This window comes from Diabrotica virgifera, chromosome 9, assembly GCF_917563875.1.
Source record: "Diabrotica virgifera virgifera chromosome 9, PGI_DIABVI_V3a".
NCBI classification, from domain to species: Eukaryota; Metazoa; Arthropoda; class Insecta; order Coleoptera; family Chrysomelidae; genus Diabrotica; species Diabrotica virgifera.
This window is the reverse complement of record NC_065451.1, coordinates 176,498,962-176,526,602: the sequence shown is the minus strand read 5'-3', so window position 1 is coordinate 176,526,602 and position 27,641 is coordinate 176,498,962. Positions and strand designations below refer to the sequence as shown.

The following is a 27,641-nucleotide window of genomic DNA, read 5'->3' as shown; positions in this document are numbered from 1 at the left end:
ACCTGAAAATTATAATGATAATAGTAAGAGCATTCTGAGGTTTTTCTGCAGAAACAATGCATTTTTTGAGAAAAAATATTTCACAAAAATTAAGGTTAATTTTGTAAAAGTCAGACTGTCCTCTGTAGTTAATTTACATATATTTTTATATTGTTCTGAAGCTGCTTCTTTGTGATATCGTATGCAATATACTATTTTATTGTGAAATATTCCACGATTTAGTTAAAAATAAAATTTATTAACGTTTCAACTTCCAAGTCGGAAATCGTTATTGAAATACAAAATCTTAATTAATATTTTAGTACTCATTAATAAGTTGAATTAAAATTGATTATATTAATTTATATTTTATATTTCGATAACTGCTTCGGAAGTGGAAGTTAAAACATCAATAAATTTCATTTTTCACTTAAATTGTGGCTTTTTCCCAATAAAATAGTAAATCATATATTTTTATTAACTAAACTTATGCCTGGTAGCACCAACAAATCTTAAACTCAGCTCAGCTCATAGATATGGCCGCTTTAAGTTTCACTCACATTGCACCATAATTTTCGATTCTTATCTAAATAAATTAAATAATCCATTGTGCCAAGCTGAAAACTGATCTAAGACTCAATGATGCCACACATACATATATTTCGCAATCTGAGCTTAAGGCACGTCTAAAGTTTAAGATCTGTTGGTGCAACCAGTGTTCAAGCCATTGTGCAACGCCGCCCCTGATGTGTGCGCCTTTTAATGTATGTTCCTTTGTCCCTCTGCCATCCCAACGAAGGAAGAAGGAACGCAGTCAACAGTTCATCTAAAGACTTTGAGTGTAGCATACATGTTTTTGTATAATATTTTTATTTCAATATATTCGTCAAATCAAAGTGCAACAATCTCTTAATTCATCTCAGCAATTAACATCATTCCATGGTCCTTCGAGCCGGATGCGTTCCAGTGCAATAAATACTAATTAAGTGTATTAATTAAAAAAAATACATTCACAAATCCAACATTAAGGGCCGCCAAATAGTCGATTTTAAACTCATCATTCCACATCCCGAGACGAGAGCTATTTTTAGAATCGACACCGACCCTTCTTGAGTGCCCCAGCGAGCCAGGCAGCGCAGCGATAAAGAAAGTGAGTCTCAAATATATTTCCTTACACCCTCACAGATGTTTACCAAATATTTTATCTGTTTTTAATTGCCGATGCATAGGGTTGCATGTTATATTTTATAATACAGTTTTATACAGGGCGAATTCATAATTTTTTTTCTTTTCCTTTTATTAAATCGAATTCATTTTAAATTTTCTTTGTTATTAATAGAAATTAATTAAATAAATTTAAATAGAAAATTGAAATAAAATTTAATTAGAATTAACACAAATAATCAAATATAATTCATTTTGAATTTTTTCTGGTTTTTATTAATAATTAAAATCTTTATTATTTAATTAAATTTATTTTATCTAATTAAAATGTCTGATTCAGATTTAAAAATTTTAAAACAAAAAAGAGCTACCATCGAACGCTCTCTGACAAGTTTTGAAAAATATTTAGATACACTCAGCAAAGACAAATTAACAGATTTAGATATTTTTACCCTAAAAGAGAGAGTCAATGATTCTGCATATCTACTAATAGAATTTAAAAATATTAATAGCGATATTGAATTATTATCTGACAATGCTGCACTAGATGAACTCGGCAAAGAGCTGGATTCATTTGAAACTAAATTTTATAATATTATAGCTACAGCAAAATTATTGTTAAAAAATCACGACGGTTCCACATGTGCACCAGGTCGATCAGGTGGTATAAAGCTGCCGGATATTTCTCTAAAAAAGTTCAGCGGACAGTTTGAACAGTGGCTCGAGTTCCGTGACTCGTTTACTAGCATTATTCACCAGAACAATAACCTAACCAATATTGAAAAGTTTTTCTATTTGCGGGGTGCTCTAGAAGGCAATGCTGCGGCATCTATAAGCAACATTCGGTACACCGCGGATAACTTTACAGTAGCATGGGATACGTTGTGCGAAAGATTCGACAATACTAAAAAACTATTGCATGATCACATAGGTGCTTTATTTCTTTTGGAATCTATTTACAAGGGTTCGCATGATAAGTTACAACAATTAGCTGACAATATCTCAAAACATTTGGGAGCAATACAGCAATTAGGTCAATCTATTCAAAATTGGGATTGTTTGTTAATATTTTGGTTTTGTCAAAAAATCGACAACGCATCTCTCAGCGATTGGACGAGACAAACGCGTAATACAACCAAATCACCTACTTTGGAACAATTTCTGACATTTTTGCGTGAGCGAGCTAATTTTGTAGACTCTTTAAATTACAAAAATAATATTTCACCTAACACACAATAATAAATCACATCAGGTTTCTCGGACCGCGAAGACAACAAAGGTTTTCATGTCTAGACACTATACTTGTTCATTTTGTAAGGGTGAACATTCAATATACAAATGCAATGATTTCCTAAAACTTTCGGTCTGCGATAGAATCCAGTTCGTTAATCAAACAGCAAACATTATGCCCTAATTGTCTAAGAGAAGGACACACTAAACATAAGTGCAAATTGGGTCCATGTAAGAAGTGCAAATCAAAACATAATACACTTCTCCATGACGATAAAAATGGCACTCCGTTAAGTGAGCAATGCTCAGGTGAAGGGAGCACAAATGTACTAAATAGCAGCGTATCTAATTCTATATCGGTAGGACAGGTTTTATTATCTACCGCATACGTTCTCATTTGTGACAATCAAAACAATCTTCACTCAATTAGAGCTCTCCTTGATTGCGGATCCCAAACTTCCTTCATAACAGAAGCCATTCAACAAAAACTCAATCTTCACACTCAAAACACTAATTTGTCAATATTCGGCATAACCAATAACATTTCTTCTGTCAAAACCAAGTGCCAGGTATCAATCAAATCCAAAGATAATACCTTCCAGGCCAATTTGACTTGCTATATCTTACCAGAAATTACGGGTTATGTGCCAGCTAATCTTCTTAGTATCTCCGAGTTGCAATTTCCCCACAATATCAAACTTGCAGATCCCGAGTTTTTCAAACCCTCTTCAATTGATATGCTTATTGGAGCGGATCTGTTCTGGCAACTTCTAGGTGCCAACAAGATATCCTTAGGGAAAAATAAGCCCCATCTACAAGAAACTAAACTTGGATGGATTGTTTCCGGAAGTCTTGGAGCCGCTAGTACCAATACGGTTTCATGCAATATTAGTGCCAATCAAGAACTGTCTCAAGCTCTCGCTAGATTTTGGGAGCTTGAAGAACTAGATAATCACAAGGTTTTTTCACAAGATGAGATTTTATGTGAGGAAATATTCAAAACAACTACAACAAGAAATACCAAAGGGCGATTTGTTGTAAATCTACCCTTAAAACAAGGACCAGAAAGCTTAGGCGAATCAAGAACTCACGCGGAGCAACGATTCTATGCTCTTGAAAGACGTTTGGTCAAAAATCCTACATTGCAATCACGATACATTGAATTTATGACCGAATACGAGAAACTTAATCACATGTCAGCTATATTAGACCAAAATGATGGTCAATGTCAATACTATATACCTCATCATGGAGTAACAAAAGAATCTTCCGTTACTACAAAACTACGCGTTGTTTTCGATGCATCTGCTCCTACTACCAATGGAATATCTTTAAATAATATTCAACTAATAGGACCTATTCTTCAACACGACCTATTTTCTATACTTTTGAGGTTTCGAAAATATGCCTATGTCGTGTCTGCTGATATCGCTAAAATGTATCGACAAGTCCTAATAAATCCAGAACAGCGACCATTGCAGCGGATCATATGGCGTCAAGATCCTTCAAAACCTTTACAAACGTACGAGTTAAACACTGTCACCTACGGTCAAGCTTCAGCTAGTTTTCTCGCTATACGTTGTTTGGTACAATTAGCAAATGAGATTAAAGATTCCAAGCCAAAGGTTGCAAGAATAATCAAGGAAGACTTTTATGTCGACGATATGCTAACCGGAGCTGATTCTATTCAAGAGGCTCAAGAGATTTGCAGCAATGTATCCAAGGTATTAGAGACCGGTTGTTTTCACCTGAGACAATGGTGTTCCAACAACTCACAAGTTCTAAAGGATATATCAAATTCTGATTCAGCTTTCGACATTTTAGAGTTTCCAAGCGATGATAATAAGACCAAGACTTTAGGACTAATATGGTCGTGTTCGAATGATAGTTTATTCTATCATATCCATACAAATTTTTCTAAACAAAAAATCACTAAGAGATCCATTTTATCTTCAATATCAAAAATCTTTGATCCTCTATAGGTCTATTAAGCCCATGTACTATCATAGGTAAAATCATTATGCAAAACCTATGGTGCAATAAATTATCCTGGGATGACAATCTACCTGAAGAACTCTATTCTAAATGGATCAGCTTGCAAAACGAACTTCCTCTATTGAACAATTTGTCAATATCACGGCATGCTATATTATGCAATCCAGCAGAATTGCAGTTGCACGGCTTCTGTGATGCATCAGAACGTGCATATGGTGCCTGTGTATACATTAGGAGTTCCGATAAAAATGGCAAGGTACAAGTAAGTTTGTTGTGTGCAAAATCCAAGGTTGCACCTGTAAAAACAGTCAGTATTCCTCGTCTAGAACTTTGCGGTGCCTTGCTATTGGCTCGCCTAGTTGATAAAGTTCAGACTTCCATAAATCTAAAATTTAATCAATATTTCCTTTGGTCCGATTCAACTATAACGCTGGCTTGGGTAAGAACCAGTCCAAATTTACTAAAAACTTTCACAGGTAACCGTGTGTCGGAAATACAATCATTAACGAAAAATTACCAGTGGAAGTATATTTCAACCAAGGAGAATCCAGCAGATTTAATTTCAAGAGGCATGTTTCCCAGTCAAATATTAAATTCTGAAACATGGTGGCATGGTCCATCTTGGATAATTCTAGGCTCACAATTTTGGCCCAATGAACAATTTAAAGTAGACCACCTACCAGAGCTAAAAACTCAAACTCTATTAGCTCAAAATGTACCAGATATTTTGAGCTTTCCGTTTGATCGATTCTCTAATTTCTCTAAGATGTGTAGAGTCACGAGTTACATCTTCAGATTTGTAAATAATTGTGCTAACAGAAATAATCGCAACACCGGTGTTTTGACATTATCGGAGCTAAAGTATTCTCTAAATGCATTGATCAAAGTTAGTCAAAATCAATCATTCTGTAACGAAATTAAAGATTTATCAAACAACAAGTACCTGGCATCAAAGAATAGGTTATGTGGTCTCACTCCATTTCTAGATCGTCAGAATATTTTGCGCGTTGGCGGTAGACTCAAGTATTCTGACTACAATTTCAATAAAAAACACCCCATTCTAATTAATGGGAATCATCATTTCACAAAACTATTGTTTCAAGAACAACATCTTATATTACTACACGGTGGTGCTCAGTTACTTCTCAATACTATAAGAGATATTTACTGGCCCACATCCGGTCGCAACTTAGCTCGTGCTACTGTCAGAAAGTGTGTAAGATGCTTTAGATTTAATACAAAAACCATTCAGCCTATAATGGGAAATCTTCCTAGCGCTAGAGTAATGCCTTCTAGTCCATTTACAATAACGGGTGTTGATTATGCAGGTCCATTTCTCATAAAAGACAAAAAAGGTCGTGGATGCAAAACCACTAAATGTTACATAGGTCTTTTCATTTGCTTTAGTACCAAGGCCGTACACCTAGAATTGATTTCAAGTCTCTCATCTGAAGCATTTTTACAAGCCTTACGAAGGTTCGTGTCCCGCAGAGGAAAACCAGTAAAAATATTCTCAGATAATGGAAGCAATTTTATAGGTGCTCAACGAGAATTAGCATCTCTTTTAAATGCACATGAATTAAGAGATAAATTATGGTCACTAACAAATTCCCTAGAAATTGAATGGCAATTTATACCGCCCTATTCACCTCATTTTGGTGGACTCTGGGAAGCCGGAGTAAAATCATCTAAATTACATCTAAAACGAGTTTTGTCAAAAACTGCGCTTATTTATGAAGAGTTTCAAACTTTAATAATTCAAATAGAGGCAATTTTAAACTCACGCCCTCTTTCTCCTATTAGTTCAGATCCTAATGACCTCAGTCCTTTAACACCTGCTCACTTTCTTATTGGAAAAACAATCATAGCAGTTCCAGACCAAGATCTAACCGATATAAAGGTCACCAGACTAAATCGATACCAGCTTCTCCAGCAGATGTGCCAAAGCTTTTGGGCAAGATGGAAAACCGAGTACATCTCCCAGCTACAAGTCAAGGGACGCTGGAAGAAAAATCAAGAGTCTCTCACAGATGGAGCCTTGGTCCTTATAAAGGACGACAACATCAATCCAACCCATTGGCAGCTAGGCCGAATACTCCGTGTACATCCTGGAAGGGACAACATCAATCGAGTAGCTACAATCAAGACTTCTACTGGCATCATTAAACGTGGGTTCAACAAAATATGTCCACTACCTCTAGATGATTGAAAGGAGCCTTTCAAGGTGGGGAGGATGTTCGAGCCATTGTGCAACGCCGCCCCTGATGTGTGCGCCTTTTAATGTATGTTCCTTTGCCCCTCTGCCATCCCAACGAAGGAAGAAGGAACGCAGTCAACAGTTCATCTAAAGACTTTGAGTGTAGCATACATGTTTTTGTATAATATTTTTATTTCAATATATTCGTCAAATCAAAGTGCAACAATCTCTTAATTCATCTCAGCAATTAACAACCAGGCATTAAACATCTTTATATAGGTAAGCTTTCAGAATACAAATAATGTGCAAAAGAATAAGCATTTTAATCAAAAGATTAAATTCAAACAAATTTTTATAAAAAAACTACAAATAATTTAAATAACTTATTAAAAACAATCACAGTGAAGGTCAAACTTTTTTTTATCTGCATCAACCACTAGGGTTATTAGCGGTAGGTTTATATATTTACTATAAGTATGGGTTGTTAAACAGTATATAAAATCAAAATGTACCTACAATTATGTAGAAAAAAGTTTTATTCATCTAAGAAACATACAGTGTAAGTAGATACATTCACCAATCTATTTTGAGACAAAATTCTATTCTGTACAGGTTTAAGGTACCAGTATCACGAAGAAATAAAGTTGATGTCTCCAAATAAAGGAAAGCCAAACATGTTATTTAGGTTTGTTGCTTCGTTATCCTGCTATTAGTTATCTCAAAATAAAAACTAATTGTATTTTTGCAAAACAGTCACTATGAAAAACCACGAGAAACTTTCTTTACATGTCTATGAGAAAAACCGTTGATTGAAATATTATGTAAAACATATTAGTGAACATAAACAATAACAATAAACAAGACAAAAAATACGGAAGCGGGAAAAATAAATATCTGTCATATTGCCATATTGGTTCTGTTTTTGTTTATTAACATGAGAAAGAAAGAGATTAACCGTCCTTTCTACAGCTAAGAAGTGGTAGTTTGAGGAGGATTTTTATTCTACAAGGGTGGGGATAAAATTCGACTGGAAACGACCATTCTATTCATCGTGATACCAAATTTACGCTTGCAGGCGATAATCGACGGTTGCTAGGCAACGTGACGTCAGCATTCTACCATTCTACCGATCGTGATCCCACCGCAGGATATCTAGAATCAAGTTCATATAGACAACCCAAATTACACGGCATAAAGTAGTGGGTCATGATTTAGACATAATAGTCATGTCACATGTCAATGTCAAAGTAAATTTAAAATTTTTTGAGGTTACACCGGCATTTTTTGAAAATTGTACTTTTTAAACAAACTTAAAATGATTAGAGCTGTTTTAATTGATTTAAGTGGTACTTTACACATTGAAAATCAAGCGATTCCTGGATGTGTAGAGGCGTTGAGGAGGTAATAACAACAAGGTTGTTGTTATTTCTCTATGGTATAAGATAACTTATTGTTTTTTAAGCGTATGATTTCATCATCATCATTGGCTCTACAACCCCTTGTGGCTCTTGGAATGTTCTAAGATCAGCTTCCATACCTTGCTTATCTTTGTACTCTATATTTACTCTAACACTCTTAAGTCGTCTTCCACCTGGTCCTTAAACCATGCTCTGGTCCTGCCTCTTTTATTTACTCCATCCGGAGTTATAAATGTGTTTTGATGACTACATCTCGTTCATTCTCTGTAAGTGGCCTAGCCACCACAGCCTATTTTGATGGACCTACTAATACTAGGTTCACTATAAAGATCGTCAAAAGCTCAAAATTATTAAGTGAGGCTGCATGTTTGTTTAATACTTATTTTACAAGGAGTATTGAGGAGATAGTATCTAGCTTTACCAACTCTCATGAATGGTCTGATAATAGTTTACCTGAAGTTGAATACTACATGAGTGAATTTCAGCCCTTAACAATATGTGAACTAAAACAAATAATATTTTCTTTAAAAACCTGCAAAAATTTAGATAATGTACTCAATTCACAATTTTTAAAGAAAACTTTTGAGACAACTGGCTATGCTGTTCTTAATTTTGTTAATTCTTCATTAAAGAGTGGAAGCTTTCCTAAAAACTTAAAAATTAGCTCTATTACACCGGTCCCAAAAACCCAAATGAAATCAGAAGTATCTGCATATCGACCAATCAATACACTGCCTTGTATAGAGAAGGTACTTGAAAAAGCCGTTTACAACCAAATAATTGAATACTTTAATAAAAATAATCTTTTTCTCAGCAATCAGTCTGGGTTTCGAAAGGGTCACTCATGTGAAACAGCAATACAACTTACCATCTCGAAGTGGAAACTACTTATTGATAACAATAAATTTGTAGTAGCTGTATTCTTAGACTTTAGAAGAGCTTTTGAAACTATAGACATAGATTTGTTAATTAAAAAATTGAGGTACTACGGTTTTAACCAAAGTGTTATAAAATGGTTTAACGAATATCTCACAAAAAGAACTCATTATGTGCAGTTAGGCCAAAGTAAATCAACAGAACTACCTAATTGTTTTGGTGTATCACAAGGCAGTGTACTTGGAGCATTATTATTTATTATTTTCATCAATGATGTAAATTATGTTGAGGGTCTGGAATTTATTAGTCTTTTTGCAGATGACACATTAATTGTATGCAGTGGTGATGATATTGTGGAGGTTGTTAGAAGGATGCAGTGTTTGTTAAAAAGAATTGAGATATTTTTGGATGCTAACAAGTTAAAACTTAATGCGAGTAAAACAAAGTCAATGATAGTCTCTAGCCGATATAAATTAAATAATATAAGTATGGAAAATTTGAAACTAAAAGTTAATAATGAATGCATCAAATGGGTCAATGAAATTAAATATCTTGGATTTATACTAGATAACACACTCTCTCTGAAACCTCATTTTCAATATATTTGCAAGAAAATATCTAAAAAATTATTTTTCTTTAATAGAATTAGCAAAGATCTATCATTATTTTCAAGGATCACTGTATTTAGAAGTATAATTCAGCCCCATTTTGACTACTGTTCAAGTGCTTTATATTTAGGTGATAAAGGATCAATTCAATCATTGCAAATTTTGTATAACAGAGGTATGAGAACAATTCTTCGATGCAATCGCTACACGCCAATTGAGAGGATGTACTCTACTTTAGGTTGGTTTTCAGTTCAACAAAGGCTTTACTACCTTACTATGGTTTTCATTTTTAAATTAAAAAAAGGAATGCTGCCTGCATATTTTAATGAATATGTTACATTGAGGGGTCAAGTTCATTCATATACCATGAGAAATATTGAAGATTTTGATATTCAAAAAACTAATAAACATAGCACAATGACATCCCTGTTTTACAAATGTATGAATGAATTTAACCATCTTCCCCCCAGTGTTAAGAATGCACTGACAGTTCAAATTTTTAAAAAATTACTGAAGACATATATTTTACCTAGATAAAAAAAATAATTTTTAATAAATCTGTATGTGTTGTATAATATTGCATGTATTGTATATTGTATGTTACATTTAATTAAGCAAATTCATATTTAAATATTGTTAGTAGGATTTCTATTTCAATAAAGAATTTCAATTTCAATTATACATAGGCGTATCCCGGGGGAGTTTTTGGGGGTTGTAACCCCCACCCCCATTCGGATGTACTTCACTGCACCACACTACACTTAACTTCATACTGCTTAGAACCTATATGGTAGCTCCAATGGTTTGTGCCTCTTCAGTCTCTGAGTCTGCTCACTATTATCTAGCAGCAAATTATTATGACCTTTGATAATGATTGATACATTTTAATTTTTATTACATTTAGATATAAATAAATGCATTTTTTTATTGCAAAATAAAAACACATACTCTATCCTTTGAAATAACACTTTTTTTAGCAAAAACTTTCTTTGTTCATATACAGTGTGTCCACGGATGGGGTGCCCAAGAGGAAAAACTCTTTTATTTTCAATTTTAGCTTTTAGCTTGTTCTAAAACTCCATAAAATAAAATAAAATTCAAGTTTTTCAAATCCTGCTTAATTTTATAGCCAATTTTATGTAAATCCCTATAAATTTTTGCACTAAGTTTGAAATTGTAACAATAATAACTTGGGAGAACAACCCTTTCGCTTCTCTGGATTATAAAGCCAGACTTTGTGGTTCTCCTTGAATCATCAAATTATTTATTAATTAAATAAATATTAATCCAATAATTTTAATAATGAAATTTATCACAAGATAAATTCTTTATTAAACACTTAACATGGTCGAAAAAAATTACAATTCGCAAATTATTTATCGGAGTTGACAGTTACTAAGCTACATTGTGGCTTGGCAACACTAGATTATTGTTACGATTTCGAACTTAGTGCAAAAATTTATAAGGATTTACATAAAATTGGCTACAAAATTAAGCAGGATTTGAAAAACTTGAATTTTATTTAATTTTATGGGGTTTTATAACAAGCAAAACTTTTTATCAATAATGACATTTTTCTCTAAAATCGAAAATAAAAAGTTTTTCCTCTTGGGTACCCCAACCGTGGACACACTGTATTTTAACTTAGAGAATAAAAGTTTATTATCTTTAAACATATGCAATTGTTTAAACAATATTTCACAAGCAATAATAAAATTAGTTTGATTTTTGTGGAATTAAAATATTAAAATACAACAAAAGATAGAGTAAGAAGATAGATAGGAAGATAGATTGGAAGACATTTTGGTGGAAATCAACTTGCGTGAATCGAACACCGCTGTCCTGCGCGTAGCACCAAAAATTAATGTTTATTTAAAAAATTTCCTGACGCCGTGGTAATTAATGTATTTTAATTTTGCAAATTTCAAATGAAAGGTACAGTAAACTTCTATAAGCAAAAAAATTCAACTTGCTATCTGCTTTATTTTCAGTCCTACAACATTAAAAAAAATGCATTTTTTTTTATTTTGCAAAATATATTAAACCGATCTTAATGAAATTTACAGTTTGTTTTACTATATCATAAAGTTTTTCTGGGTATAATATGAAGGTCCTACATGTAGCATAAATGGTTGAAAAACGTAAAATGCGAATACTTGTTTTTGTATGTTTTTTTTCGTAATTATTGCTATTTTGCAACGAGAGTGACTATTTTTTAAATTTTTAACCAATTCTATATTGTAGAAAATTTAATTACGCAACTTTTATGTCAGTACAACTTTTCTCAGAAATGAATAGTTTTAAAGTTATAATCAAAGACCTGGGGGGAGACGATAAGGCAGGACATGTTGGTAAAGGGGATTAACATTGATATGACCCAAGATAGAATTGTGTGGAGAAATGCAATTAGGGAAGTCGACCCCGCATAGGGATAAGGCAAAGAGAATGATGATGAATCAAAAACCGATAAAAAAATCGAATTTTTCCTTCATATTTTGACATTTTGCTTATTTAAACAATGTTCCAGACCAGTTTGGGAGGATAACTCAAATATTATTATTTGAGTTATTTTCAAGCAATTTCTGCAAAAAAAATTTGAGTCACCTCTCAACGTCCATCTCAAAACAGATGCGCCCTGGACTGTTCATATACTTTGTTTTACTAATGCATAATATGATTTACTAAAGTTTTATTTCATCCAGTATTTTATAACATATATTTTATTTTCAAATGCATTTTAGCTTGAGAGAAAAAGATCTGTATGTAAAATTTGTCACAAATACCACAAAGGAAAGCAGGAGAGTATTATTTGAAAGATTACAGAGTCTAGGATTTGACATAAAAAAGGATGACATTTTAAGCTCTCTGACAGCAGCTAGGAATCTGATTGTAGATAGTAAGTTAAAGCCAATGTTAATGCTCGAACCAGAAGCTCTAGAAGACTTCGAAGGACTTGCTTGCCCACCTACTGAAATGCCCAATGCTGTTGTTGTGGGTTTAGCACCATCCGAATTTCATTATGATAGATTAAATGAAGCGTTCAGGTAAATTTATATCCTTGATCTGTTTAAAACAAGTAATTGGACTTCGTAAGTCCTAGGTTTTCACCCAAAGTGATCGAAAGTAGAACCGGAAGGCAATATTTGAATTCCTCGAATCACCTTGCGTTGATTGATATACGATTTCACTAATTTTGAGTCATTTTTACTAAACTTTCGGTCATAATTGTTTAAACGGAAATTACGCCAGTCAATGGGAGCAATAATAGGATATTACCTCCGAATTCTATCCTACTGAATGGATTTTAATGAAATTTTGGGCCTAGCCTCTACTTATCTCCTAATTCAAAGTCTACCCTATGCCGATGTGTGCTTTTATCTTGGCGGTGGTTCCCACCCCTTCTTAGGGGTGGAAAACCTCATCCTTTTATTTATTATTTTTTACATTATTTAATTATACAAGAATATATTGATTTATAGCATGTATCAATATCTTCATTCAATGAATAATATGGTACAATGTATCGATGTATCATTTTTTGCCATCCCTGTTGGGACGTGATTTGGGAATTCGCCGCATGTAAAAGTCCTTAGATGTTCGCTAAATTACTTTCGACTCGGCTAAATAGCTTTAGACTAGGCCGTACTAGTTTATCCTGAAGTGTGAGTCTTTATTATATCAGGATAAACTAATTTGGCCTAGGGCAAACTAGTTTGGCCTACGCGCGATAGGACAAACTAGTTGGCCTAGGCCATACTAGTTTATCCTAACGCGCTTAAACTAGTTTGTCCTGAAATCGGGTTTGGCCGGTCACATTTACACTCTTTAATGATTTCTAAAGTGAGCGGCCGTAGCGCAACGGCATTATCGCTGGCCTCATACGTCAGTGCACGTGGGTTCGAGCCCTGCCAACGACAAACAATTTTTCATTTCTAAAAATGATACGAGCCGTCTCACCGTGCCTCGGAGAGCACGTTAAGCCGTCGGTCCCCCTGGGCTAGTGTGTACATCGACACTAGTTACTTGAAACAGGGTTAAAGATGTAAATTGCGCCGGAACCTGTCCGAAAGGATCTCCCCGGCAACAATGCCATATGATATTATTTATTATTATAATGATTTCTAATAAGAATAGAAGAATAAAATCCAATAAGAAGTTAGAGTGTTTATGGCGCCCTCTAAACGAACTGAAATATAAAAGGTTTGTTCTAGCAAACTAGTCAGAAACCGTCAGCAAACAGTTGGTCAGTGAGAAAACATAATACAGTCACCCCTCTACTCGCGCTGGTCCACTATTCGCTGATGGTTTCAAACCGTTTGAAACTGATGCTAGAACAAACCTAATGTCTCTTGTTTTCGTTTCGCGGCAAAATTCTTTTGTATTAGTTCTACTCCTGAGTATAGAGACCATGTTTTCGTTGGAATTTTGCCACGTTGAACAGATGGGAAGTGAGCTGCAATTTATAGACCTCCCTAGTCTTCTTTAATTCAACATTTGTATTGTTTGCAAGCAATAGAAACCGCGAAGGCTTAACCAGGGACTTGGTTTCATTAAAAGTTTTATTTTCTTCGGAAACAAAACTTGTGAATTTTTTAGGCAGATGTCGCTACGGCATCCATATACACATCTTGTTATTTTGTCATGATTCGATACTAGTAGGCTCGGCTTCTTTCAGTTTGTTGAGATATCCATATATACATTCTCTGATGATTTCTAATAAGAATGAAACTAGTTAGGGTGTTTATGGCGCTCTCTGAACGAACTGAAGTACAGGGTGTTAGTAAATAAGTATTAAAAACTTTAAGGGCTAATTCTACATGAAAAGAGAATGCCGGTTTGCCCTATAAACATATGCCTGCAAATGCTTCGATACCGAGATACGGGGTATTGAAATTTTTATTTTAATAAATAATAGTAGTCTCCCGTTTTATACCGCACGCGGCTTTGGGAGTATAGCAGGGTAGTCTGCTATATCTAGGGCCTACGGTATACAAGGAAGGTAACAGGGCCAGTGCTACGCTTCAACCGCCTATTATTACCCCTGGTTTTACTCAAGGTACTCATTTTATTCAGGCTGAGTCGACCTGGGGCCTATAGACATTTTAAAAATGTCTAGTTGTTCTTGCCGGCGGTAGGATTTGAACTCCGGACCACCGGCATGCGAGGCAAGCACACTACCACCTGCGCTACGCCGGCCCTGAAATTTTTATTTTAAATTTATTTATTGCTCTAAGACCAGTTGAGCTATGATAATGAAATTTGGTGAGTTTTAGGAGGTAGTTATTGTGCATTTTTTGACATACAATTAAGAATTTTGTAATCATTATTGGCGCGCATACGGGTAATAGTCTGAATTTTAAAAAAATAGTACGCCACTGAGATATTTCAAATTAAAAATTATTTTTAAATTCCACGTTTAATTTTTGATAAAACTTCCTTGCCTTTTTTTCATATGGTGCACCGTTTTATGCAGAAAAATAAAACATCTTGACGCGTATTTTTCATTTCTTAATACATTATCAAGAACTATCCAATGTAATAATACTAAATAAAATAAAACAATAACAGAAAATATTACTAATAAGATATTAAGTAGGTGCAAATCTGCAAGAAATGTTTAAAATTATCTCCTTTACACAGGAGCGGCTCGTGATAGTATAAGGTGGTGAGGCACACTGCACCTGAGGAATTTTATTATTATGGTTAGTTTCTCTTTAATGGCCAGAAGGTCGATTATGTGACGTCATAACGCTAGGACGAATCTAGGACCAATAATCCCGGACAAAAAATCCTCACAAATTATCCCTGGACAAGAAATCCCCAGACAAATAATAACCCGACAAATAATCCCCGGACAAAAAATCCCCGCAAAAATCCCCGGACAAAAAATCCCCACAAAAAATCCCGGACAAATAATCTACAAAAATTTTTTATTCAAAATATCCCCACAAAGAATTCCGGACAAAAAATCCTCAAGAAATATTTGCTGTCGATTAGTTCTCTAAAACTTTTCCAGTGAATGCGATCGACTCAAATGCTTTCAGCCCCAGGGCATAGAGTTATTTTGAATTCCAATTCCATATTGAAAACTTCAAATTTTACATAACAAAAAGTGTGCGTTTTTTCAAAAATCGTGGAAGATATGGGGAATGAGCTAAGGCTGTGGGAATCATGTTGCAATATTATTCGCTTAAATCTTTTGCTCACTCTGATTTGAATAAAAATGTTCAAAAAAATTTTACAAAAAAAAACACAACCACAACATACAACATTTTTGAAACACTTAACAACAACTTTTTTATGCAAATGTAACAAATAAATAAAGGAAAATAATTTATTATGTAGTTATATATTTTACAAAAAAAAACACAAACACAAAATACAACATTTTTGAAACACTTAAAAACTACTTTTGTATGTAAACGTCCGATGTGGAAGTGGAAACGTTAATAAAATAATTTTTTAAATTAAATTGTATAATCTTATTTCTCATTTAGAATAATAAATTACATAAATGCCACAAAGAAATAGCTTCAGAACAATATATTAGGTGATGATGAACAATGATTTAAAATGAACACTGTTTTAAATAGGTACATATCTATAAACTTCTAAAATATTGTAACGTGACTATTGTAATTACTTATAATTACAATAAAACTAGCGGTTCGTATTTATATACGACTTTATTATTTATTTATACAAGTTTACTTTACAAACTTTAGCTTAAGACTCAACTGTATTTACAAATATGCCCGTATTTATACCCAGTTGTTATTCTGGAACAATCGACGCCCATCTCTAGCTATCAGCGTGTTCCGCCTACGGATCGTACGTTCGAGAAGTCCCTCCTCCTTTCCGCCGAGGCCTAGATCATTCGATGACGTCATTCTCGAGGTGTTTACTGTTATACGGCGGTCGTCCAAGATTTCTCTTTTGTTGCACTGCTCCCCTCTTAAGATCTGAGCGTCCCGATCAGCAACTCTAGATGAAGGCCCAGGATGGCGGAATCTACACGACTCTCCAGCTCTGCATACACCCTTCAAGAAGAAATAGCAGTCTACTGTCTTTGAAGGGTATGACATCTTCGGGTTCATGCAACACACAGTAATTCGTACGCCAGTTTCTCTGAAGATCACTTCAAGCATGCTTCTCACAATCTTCCAATCCAGACTTTCTACTGCATGGCCTATTTTTGGTATAGCCAAATCTTTGATGTCATAATTACACACGATTTTCTTCAAATTAGTTAGAGCACGCCATATGTTCTCGTAGCTTGGCGTGTCCGTATAAGACTTCCTGGTCACTATATACAGCAAAGATCGTGGACCATCTTCCAATCGCAATACTCTTCCAATTTTAGGTTGTTGATTCCTTAACTCGTCCAGGCGGCCGAACTTTCTATTGAATACGGACGAGATTCCTTTAGTCATCTCGAGGTCTTGGGCAACACAGTGGACCAGAGAGACGTTTTCTGGAACACCAAACAGATCTTGCTGAACTTCTGTGGTCACGCCGAATCTAGCACTCTTTCTTTCTGCGTAATTTGACATAAATTCCTTAAAACTTGGCTGTGGTGCATCTTTCATCTCCTGTTGGAGGACTCGGGCTTCCTCTGTTTCATTTGAGCCAGCATATGGTGCAAGACGATTTATGTGAATAACTTTTGGTTTACCGTTTGGTAACTTCTTAATTCTGTATATTACGTCATTTATTTTCTTCTTAACTTCATACGGACCTTCCCATTGTCTTTGCAGTTTAGGACACAGGCCTCGACGACGTTGTGGATTATAAAGCCAGACAAGATCACCTACTTCGAAGCTTTCATTCTTGCAGCGAGAATCATATTGATCTTTCATTCTGTCACTGGCTATCTGGATGTGTTGTCGGGCAAGTTCATGAATGTTGTTCATTCGTAACTTCAGGCGGTCTACGTATTCTTCGCCTGCAACATATTCCTCGGAAGGTCTGCAGCCAAACTCTAGGTCGCAGGGCAAACGAACTTCACGACCCAACATCAGGCAGGTTGGTGTTTGACCTGTAGTTTCATTCACGGCCGAGCGGTAGGCCATCAGGAATAAATGAATGTGTTGGTCCCAATCTCGCTGATGTTCAGATACAACTTTGGACAAGTGTTTACCCATCGTTCGGTTCATCCTCTCGACCATTCCATCTGATTGAGGATGCAAGGGTGTTGTTCTGGTCTTATTGGCACCAATCAATTTACAAACGTTTTGGAAAAGAGCTGACTCAAAGTTTCGCCCTTGGTCGGAGTGGATCTCCAAGGGAACACCAAATCGGCTGAAGAATTCTTTAACAAGTACCTCTGCAACGGTAGCAGCTTCTTGATTCGGTAATGCATAGGCCTCGGTCCATTTCGTAAAATAGTCCATGGCTACCAGAATGTATTTATTTCCAGCATCGGTTTCTGGAAATGGACCTGCAATGTCGATTGCTACTCTTTCCATAGGACTTCCAACATTGTACTGTCTCATGGGTGCTCTCTTTTTACCAACTGGACCATTACCGGATGCACACAGTTCACATTTCTGGCACCATCTTCTTACATCATCTTTACAGTTCACCCAATAGAACCGTTCTCGAACCTTTTGCAGAGTCTTCGTAATACCAATGTGTCCACCTGATGTACCGTCATGCAACTGACGCAATACTTCTGACACTTTACTTTTAGGTACAATCAACTGAAGCTTAGATTCTGTACCATCATCGTTCTCAAAGGTTCTGTACAGAAGATCATCTTTTAGTATCAGGCAATTCCATTGGCTCCAGTAGGCCTTGACTTCCGGACTACATGCACTAATGTTTTGCCAACTAGGTCTCTCACCTCGACGCATCCAATCCAATACTCTTTTTATACATGGATCATCTTCTTGGGCGTGTTGTAACTGTTGGGGCTGCCATTGTTCATTAACTACGGTGGTTCGTCTCACGGGGCAAAATCGTTCCTCTAATTTGGCACAGTGATTACAATTTGCACTGCATGGTCGTCTCGAAAGGGCATCAGCATTTGAATGAACTCTTCCGGCCCTGTGTTCTATCTCGTAGTCATATTCTTGTAATTATAGCGATACGCTTTAATTACTATTTTTGCTAATTGTAATTTTAATATTTTTTCTCAAAAACAAAACAACGTTAGTCATTCAAACTGCATATTCAAATACGAAGGTTATGGCCTTACCCTGTGACATCTGTTGTTCGCCTATGCGGCAACAAACTGCACCCTCATTAATTAAGTATTTTATCAGACAGTTAATGTGTCAACAGCTATGCATTCGAAATTGTTTTTCTTAAAAACCGTAAAAGTAGACGCCAGATTTGATAGTGATTTATGTGATCATCTGGTCAGGGGAAAAGGAATACAAACATGATCATCGTTTGTGGTTGCTTTCTTTAGTCACTACGCAGCATGCGAACCATTCACACATACCGACGCGACCCTCTCCGAGAGACCTAAACGAACACATTTTCGTTGTTGCAAAAATAAAATTACCGTTTGTTTTATTATATCCATGTTTAATTAAATTCCGCAACTCACCCATCGGAATATTGGTGACCCTCGCGAGTATTTTAAACCGCCGCGAAAATTTAAAAAAAAAGTTAGTTTTTTTAATATACTTTTGCCGGTTAATAAATACAGTGAACAGCAACAATGACGACCAGTGCCAACAATAGTGTCTCAGATCGGATTGCAGTGGCCATCGGGAAATTGACAGCCGAATTAGCTGACATGAAAATCCAGCTATGTAGCTTGTCAATTGCCCAAGCACACACAAAACACTAACAGCAACCACGCACCAGCACCACGCACCAAGCACCACGCAACAAGCACCAAGCACCACGCACCAAGCATCACGCACCAAGCACCACGCAACAAGCGTCAAGCACCACGCAACAAGCGACAAGCACCACGCACCAAGCATCACGCACCAAGCACCACGCAACAAGCGTCAAGCACCAAGCACCACGCAACAAGCGCCAAGCACCACGCACCAAGCATCACGCACCAAGCACCACGCAACAAGCGTCAAGCACCACGCAACAAGCACCACGCACCAAGCATCACGCACTAAGCAACACGCACCATGCACCACGCACCACGCACCAAACACCGACGACAATGCTCACATTCATTTACTTTTGTCGTCCGGGTAAATAGAAAAGAAATGACCAGCAAAACAAACAACAACAGACCGGGGAGAAAAGCAAGATTTACTGGAACTTACCAAGAAAATGTTAGTTCAAACTGAATCAAGTGATTTTTTTTTCTTTCTCCTTGTATAAACTTTGCATTATTTTTTTTTCCTATTTTCAATTTTCATTATATGTAATTTGTATATATTATATATTATCTATCGTTTTAGTCTCTCAGAAGGGGGTGTATAGCGATACGCTTTAATTACTATTTTTGCTAATTGTAATTTTAATATTTTTTCTCAAAAACAAAACAACGTTAGTCATTCAAACTGCATATTCAAATACGAAGGTTATGGCCTTACCCTGTGACATCTGTTGTTCGCCTATGCGGCAACAAACTGCACCCTCATTAATTAAGTATTTTATCAGACAGTTAATGTGTCAACAGCTATGCATTCGAAATTGTTTTTCTTAAAAACCGTAAAAGTAGACGCCAGACTTGATGTGATTTATGTGATCATCTGGTCAGGGGAAAAGGAATACAAACATGATCATCGTTTGTGGTTGCTTTCTTTAGTCACTACGCAGCATGCGAACCATTCACACATACCGACGCGACCCTCTCCGAGAGACCTAAATGAACACATTTTCGTTGTTGCAAAAATAAAATTACCGTTTGTTTTATTATATCCATGTTTAATTAAATTCCGCAACTCACCCATCGGAATATAATCGTTCTAACCATCTTGCCATCTGGCCCTCTGGATTACGGAATTGTATGAGCCATTTTAGAGCAGCGTGATCTGTTCGAAGAAGGAACTTTCTGCCATACAAGTATTTATGGAAATGTTCACAAGCCTTCACTACACCCAGCAGTTCTCTTCTGGTAACGCAATAGTTTCTTTCTGGTTTCGACAGGACTTTGCTGAAATAGGCGATGACTTTTTCCTGTCCATCCTGGATTTGGGAGAGAACAGCTCCTATGGCACTGTTGCTAGCATCAGTATCCAAAACGAATTTTCCTGCCTGTCCCGGGTAGCTCAATATCGGTGCACTGATCAGAGCCATTTGTAGTTGTTCGAAAGATTTTTGGCACTCTTCACTCCATATATATTCTTTGCCCTCCTCCGTCAACTTTGTTAGGGGCTTGGAGATATTGGCAAATCCTTTGACAAATCGTCGGTAATATGTACATAGGCCAAGGAAACTTCTAATTTCATGTTTATCTTTTGGTACTGGCCAATCTTTAATTGCTTCAATCTTTTCAGGATCAGCTGTTACACCGTTACTCGATACAATATGTCCCAAGTACTTAACTTCTCGTCGAAACATGTGACATTTCTTCGGACTTAACTTCAAGTTCGCTGCCCTCAATCGTTGAAAGACTTCTATTAAATTCTTGGCGTGTTCATCAAATGACCTTCCAACCACAATTACATCATCCAAGTAAACCAGGCATGTTTTCCATGTTAGACCTCTTAAAACTGCCTCCATTAATCTTTCAAATGTGGCAGGGGCATTACATAAACCAAACGGCATAGCCGTAAACTGCCAAAGCCCTGATCCTATCGAAAATGCGGTTTTCTCCCGATCGGCTGGCTCCATGTCTACTTGCCAATATCCACTTTTTAAATCGAGTGTGGAAAACCATCGAGAACCGGAGAGAGTATCCAATGTATCGTCTATTCGGGACAAAGGATAACTATCTTTTTTTGTTACCGCATTGAGCTGGCGGTAGTCGATACAAAAACGCGTCGAACCATCTTTCTTCTTTACCAGAACTAGTGGTGATGTCCATGGACTGTTCGATGGTTCAATTACCCCTTGTTTGTCCATATCCTTGATAATCTCTTCGGCTTCATCTCTTTTCGCAAATGGAAGTCGTCTAGGCCGTTGTCTGATTGGCTGAGCGTCTCCGGTATTTATTTTATGCGTTACTATGCTGGTTTTGCCTTTATCCTTCTTATCAATAGCAAAAACATCTTGATACTCTATTAGCATAGACCTCACTTTTTCCGTTCGTTTATGATCAAGATCTTGGCATCTTTCAATGATCATCTCGACAAGGTCTTTTGGATACTTTGACTTCGATGATTTCTCATTGGTATTCATAGAGCAAATTGAAGCCACGGGGACACACTGTCCGATCAAAGCTCCTCTACTTAACTTGATAGCAGTTTCCCTTAAATTCATAACTCTTACAGGGATGACATCTCGAACTTTTACCAAAGTTTTCGCCGTTAGGAACTCGACATTATCCACATCTTCGACCATCCTTAAACTTCCCTCTCGGCAGTGTCCATCAAGCATGGTCATCAGAATTTTCTCACTATTACCGGGTATGGTTACGTCGCATGTAGTTAGTAAGCGGATGGCATCTTCTTTGTCGTCGTGAAAGGGCAACTCTTCACCATTGATCTTGAGAACTCCATTTTGAACATCCAATATTGCCCCCACTTTCCTTAGTACGTCCATCCCCAATATGAATTCGTCGGAGATCTCGGCAATTAATACTTGATGTTCAACTGTGGTCTGGCCAATGGATACTGACATATTAGCCTCGCCATATGTATTAATTAGCTCACCAGTCGCTGTTCTAAGCTTTACTGTTGCAGGTGATAATTTATTATGGTCTCGTACTACATCTGGACGTGCGATAGTTCTCGTTGCACCTGTATCCACCAAAAATGATCTACATCTATTACTGATACGACCTTCGATGTATAAGTTGTGGATTCCACCGGAGGACGTAAGGTTGACAGTTACTATGGGGGCTCTAGTTCTCGAGGTCGGCAGTTGCCCCTTGGTGTCGACCCGCTCTAGTTTTCCGACGGCTGTACGATCTTCTTACAATTACGACGAATGTGGCCTACGTCTCCACAATTCCAACATCTAGGCTCACGTCTCTTTGGCATCTGATTACTTAATACTCTCCGTATCAGTTCCTCCAGACGTTCATCGTTGTGTTCGTCACTTTCTTCAATGGTTCTTACTCTATGGCCTCGTGAAGTTTGACTAGCCGTTTCGTGTTCCAATGCAATAGCAAGTGCTTCATCTAAAACTTTCGGCCTTGCTAGTCGTAAAGCTTTCTGTAGTTCATTATCTTTCAGCCCATTGACGAAGGTATCTACTGCAATTTCTTCTAAAACGCTGTCTGGCACCTCTGGATAAGCCAACCGCACCACACGAGCCACATCTGCTTCAAATTCTTGCAGATTCTCACTTGCTCGTTGACTTCTACTTCGCAGTTGTGCTTTGTATACTTGTTGTAGATGGGCATCTCCATAGCGTTTTTCTAGACGAGTGAACAAGGTCTGGTAACAATTTTCTTGACCCTTAGGAATTGATCTTAATATATCTGCAGCATCACCTCGCAAAGCAGCAGTCAAGGAAACAGCCTTTTCCTGTTCGGTCCAATGATTGGCGGTCGCAATAGCTTCAAATTGTCTAAGATATATGGACCAAGAGGACTTTCCATCGAATGGTGGTAATTTGAATCTCATATTATGCGACGTTTCGTCTCTCGGTAGTTCATCTTTCACTACAGGATCTAACGCTGCTGCATTAACTGATGGTTGTACTTTTGTATCGGTTATCATGCTCTCTAGTTGTTTGATCTTTTCTTCTACGGTCTCTATACTTTTCTGCATCTTATCGAATGTTCTAGAAACTTCTTCAAATTTCTCGTCATTCTGTCTACAAACGTCTTTAATTACTTGAGAAACACTTTCAAATTTCTCGTCGCTTTTTCTAGAAGTTTCATCGATCTTTTGAGAAACACTTTCAAATTTCTCGTTGTTCTGTCTACTAACTTCTTCAAGTTTCTCGTTATTCTGTCTACTAACTTCTTTAATTACTTGAGAAGTCTCGTCAAATTTTTTAGCAACGTTTTCGAATTTCTCGTCGCTTTTTCTAGAAGTTTCATCGATCGTTTCAGAAACAGTTTTTAATTTCGATAAGATTGCTTGTTCTGCTGACTGGAAGTGGAACGTCTTTGGGTCTTCTCCGTTCTTCGTGAGGACATCCTCGAGTCGTGCTTGTAGGACTATCTTGAGCCCACTGCTGTCCAGATCCCGTTCCTCTAGCTGTTCACGGAGCTGTTTTACTGTAAGTTCTTGTAGCAACATCTTTGGTCGGCACACACGTACTTTCCAAAATGTCTTTTAACAGTCTTTCCGAATACCGAACAATCAACGCACTTTAACTATTCCCGACGAATAAAGTCCAAAAGTCTTTTAAAGTTTTTCCGAATACCGAACAATTAACGCACTCCGGTTATTCCCGACGAATAAAGTTCAAAAGTCTTTTAAAGTCTCTCTGTAATTCACTTATTTATATCGCACTAAGTTAACCGAACACCGACACCAACTGTAACGTGACTATTGTAATTACTTATAATTACAATAAAACTAGCGGTTCGTATTTATATACGACTTTATTATTTATTTATACAAGTTTACTTTACAAACTTTAGCTTAAGACTTAACTGTATTTACAAATATGCCCGTATTTATACCCAGTTGTTATTCTGGAACAATCGACGCCCATCTCTAGCTATCAGCGTGTTCCGCCTACGGATCGTACGTTCGAGAAGTCCCTCCTCCTTTCCGCCGAGGCCTAGATCATTCGATGACGTCATTCTCGAGGTGTTTACTGTTATACGGCGGTCGTCCAAGATTTCTCTTTTGTTACAATATAATAATCCATTCGTATATACCGCGTGTACATAGAAAGCTATGATCTGCAATCGACTTGTGCTTGTACTAGTCGGTTCAGTTCGGCTATTCCCATTCCGTTCCGCGGAGCCTGAAGCCGTTCGGCTATTCCGTTCTATTCCCATTCCGTTCCGCGGAGCCTGAAGCCGTTCGGCTATTCCGTTCCGCGGAGCCTGAGGCCAGCCTCAAGGATGGATGAATTTTGTTCCTAGAATCGGTGGCACATTTTTCAAATTTTGCCGGTTTTACTGTTGGCATTGTCCCATACTGTTGCAGATGGTGTGAGGCTAGCTTCAACTGTAATGATTTGAGAAAGTTGGAATGGCACGTGGAAGACGGATATATAAGAAGATAAAGAGTCAGGGCCGTACTGATTTTCATTTTTTTTTTTTTTTCATAAAAATAAAGGTATTTAGGAAATTTCAAAAAGCTAAATTATATTTAAAAAACTGATTATAAAACAACGAAATAACGTAAATAGTCGATTGATATACTGGTGAGGCACTGCCTCACCTGCCTCATAGGACAAGCCGCCACTGTCTTTACAGGTAACAGAAGAATTTTATATCCATCATTGGCGCGCGTACGGGTAATGGTCTGAATTTTTTAAGAAAAAAATAGTACGCCACTGAGATATGTCAAACTAAAAATCATTTTTAAATTCCTGGTTCAATTTATAGTGTAGGAAACAGAGGTTGAACCTTGCAGTAAAAAGACTTTCAGCGATTACCCGTGTACTGGTGCTATTTACAAATTTGTATTTTTTCCCCGGATCCACCCCAAAAGAAAGAATTAATAAAGAAAGTGATTTTCTTGGAATCCTTCACACACAATGCCCTTTATTAATCATATATCATTTTGTGCACGATATTATTGAACATGCATGGACACCAAAAGCGATTTCCTAGTCTAGTGCAACCCCTGTAGCCATTTAAGATGTTTTATTTTTTTTGCATAAAAACGGCGCCGCATATGACAAAAAGGCAAGAAAGATTTTTTGTCGTAAATTGAACCAGAAATTCAAAAATGAATTTAATTTGATATATCTCAGTGGCGTACTACTTTTTTTCTTAAAAAAATTCAGACCATTACCCGTACGCGCGCCAATGATGAATATAAAATTCTTCTTTTACCTGTAAAGGAGATCATTTTAAACATTTCTTGCGGCTTCGCACCTACTTAATATCTAATTAGTAATATTTTCTGTTATTGTTCTAGTTTAGTATTATTATATTGGATAGTTCATGATAATGTATTAAGAAATCAAAAATACGCGTCAAGATGTTTTATTTTTTTGCATAAAACGGTGCACCATATGAAAAAAAGGCAAGAAAGGTTTTTTATCAAAAATTAAACGTGGAATTTAAAAATAATTTTTAATTTGAAATATCTCGGTGGCGTACTATTTTTCTTTCCTTAAAAAAAATTCAAACTATGGGCCATTCCACGAACATACGCCTGTTTTGGATTAATTCGACAACGAATATTTTACTGTGCAACATAAGAAGTACGAAAGTAAATGGCGCTAATAATTATTCCAATAAACAACAATGTAAGTTGCAATTTACTTTCGTTCTTCTTATTTTGCACAGTAAAATATTCGTTGTCAAAGTAATCCAAAACAGGCGTATGTTCGTGGAATAGGGTATATTACCCTTATGTGCGCCAATAATGAATACAAAATTTTTAATTGTATGTCAAAAAATGCACAATAACTACCTCCTAAAACTCACCAAATTTCATTTTCATAGCTCAACTGGTCTTAGAGCAATAAATAAAAATTTCAAAGTTTAAAATAAAAATTTCAATACCCCGTATCTCGGTAACGAAGCATTTGCGGGCATATGTTTATAGAGCAAACCGGCATTATTTTTTCATGTAGAATTAACCCTTAAAGTTTTTCATACTTATTTACTAACACCCTGTATAATACGTCTCTTGTTTTCGTTTCACCGCGAAATTCTTGTGTATTAGTTTTACTCCAACTGAGTATAGAGACCATGTTTTCGTTGGAATTTTGCCACGTTGAACAGATGGGAAGTGAGCTGCAATTTATAGACCTCCCTAGTCTTCTTTAATTCAAAATTTGTATGGTTTGCAAGCAATAGAAACCGCGAAGGCTTAACCAGTGACTTGGTTTCATTAAAAGTTTTATTTTCTGCGGAAATAACACGTTGAATTGTTTACTTATAATTTTTTTTTCAGATATTTACAAAACGGTGCCCAACTAATAGCAATCCACGCTGGTAAATATTACAAAAGACCTGATGGTTTAGCACTGGGACCCGGATGTTTTGTAAAAGGGTTGGAATATTCTGCACAATGTACAGCAGAAGTCGTTGGAAAACCAAACAAATCCTTTTTTCTTTCAGCTCTAGGCGATAACTATAAACCAGAAGAAGCAGTAATGATTGGTGATGTAAGTAACTATTTGTCAGTGATATTAATTTTTGTCTTCAGACCTTCGTCAATGAACAAGATTGTTTACGCCCTCATCTATCTATCTATCTAATTAGCATTCTTCGTAGACCAGGACTAATCTGTAAAAAAACGTATATTATTGGACGTGAGAGGTGACATTCGGATTTTTGCAGATAAAGTTAGGTGATACCTTCAGTAATAATAATTGACTTATGCTCCTTCTCAAATATGCCCGGAACATTAATAAAAAATTGAAATATTTAAAAATTTCGAAAAACATCGTTTTTTTTCTGCTTTCTTTGCTTATACTTTAAAACGGTTCGTTTAGGAACAAAGTCGTACAGAAATAAAATAAAGATAATTGAATTTTGTATGATATACGACTGGTCAAAAATGTCTTAAGGTAGTAACTTTTCTGTAATATAGCAATAAATACAAAATAAGGGGGCAAAATACGCCTATTGTTATTCAATGTTTTTTAATCACTTTGGTGGCACTTACAACCTTAGTAATTCGCTTAGAAAATTCTTATAACTTACTTAAATGGTCTACCAAATTTCATTAAAATCGACCTAATAGATTTTGCATAATAAATTTGCAATGTAAATGTTTTTAAAAAAGTTCAAATTTTTTGAAGTTATACTTCTTTACGGGCGTAATGACGGTGAAATTTTATATGGGAAAACCTAGCGACCGGGCGCATGCGCATTATAACTTTATTCTGATTAGATGTTCAAATGACATGACAAAAATTATCCAATATGGCAGCTGTGGCACAGCTGTGGGACTGTGTTTGGTTATAATGTATGCTTGTTGCGTTTTAAAATTTGTAGGAAGAGAAACAACAAACAAAAACTTAGTTAATGGTTATACTGCCTTTTTA

General features: G+C 36.2%; 2 protein-coding genes across 3 annotated transcripts in view; one reads left to right on the top strand and one right to left on the bottom strand.

Annotated features, from left to right (window-relative positions):
- Window positions 1–27,641, bottom strand: part of LOC126891977 (serine/threonine-protein phosphatase 4 regulatory subunit 4-like) — a 206,098-nt gene that overhangs the window by 60,523 nt on the left and 117,934 nt on the right. The window lies entirely within an intron of this gene.
- Window positions 7,800–27,641, top strand: part of LOC126891983 (haloacid dehalogenase-like hydrolase domain-containing protein 2) — a 29,729-nt gene continuing 9,887 nt past the window's right edge. The window contains exons 1-3 of one of the 2 annotated variants that reach the window (XM_050661361.1): window positions 7,800–7,966; window positions 12,209–12,511; window positions 26,543–26,756. In XM_050661361.1, coding sequence (XP_050517318.1) covers window positions 7,881–7,966; window positions 12,209–12,511; window positions 26,543–26,756 — 603 coding nt within the window. In that variant the 5' untranslated portion in view covers window positions 7,800–7,880. Of the gene's footprint in view, window positions 7,981–12,208; window positions 12,512–26,542; window positions 26,757–27,641 lie in introns of both variants that reach the window. The other variant, XM_050661362.1, reaches the window with a different exon arrangement.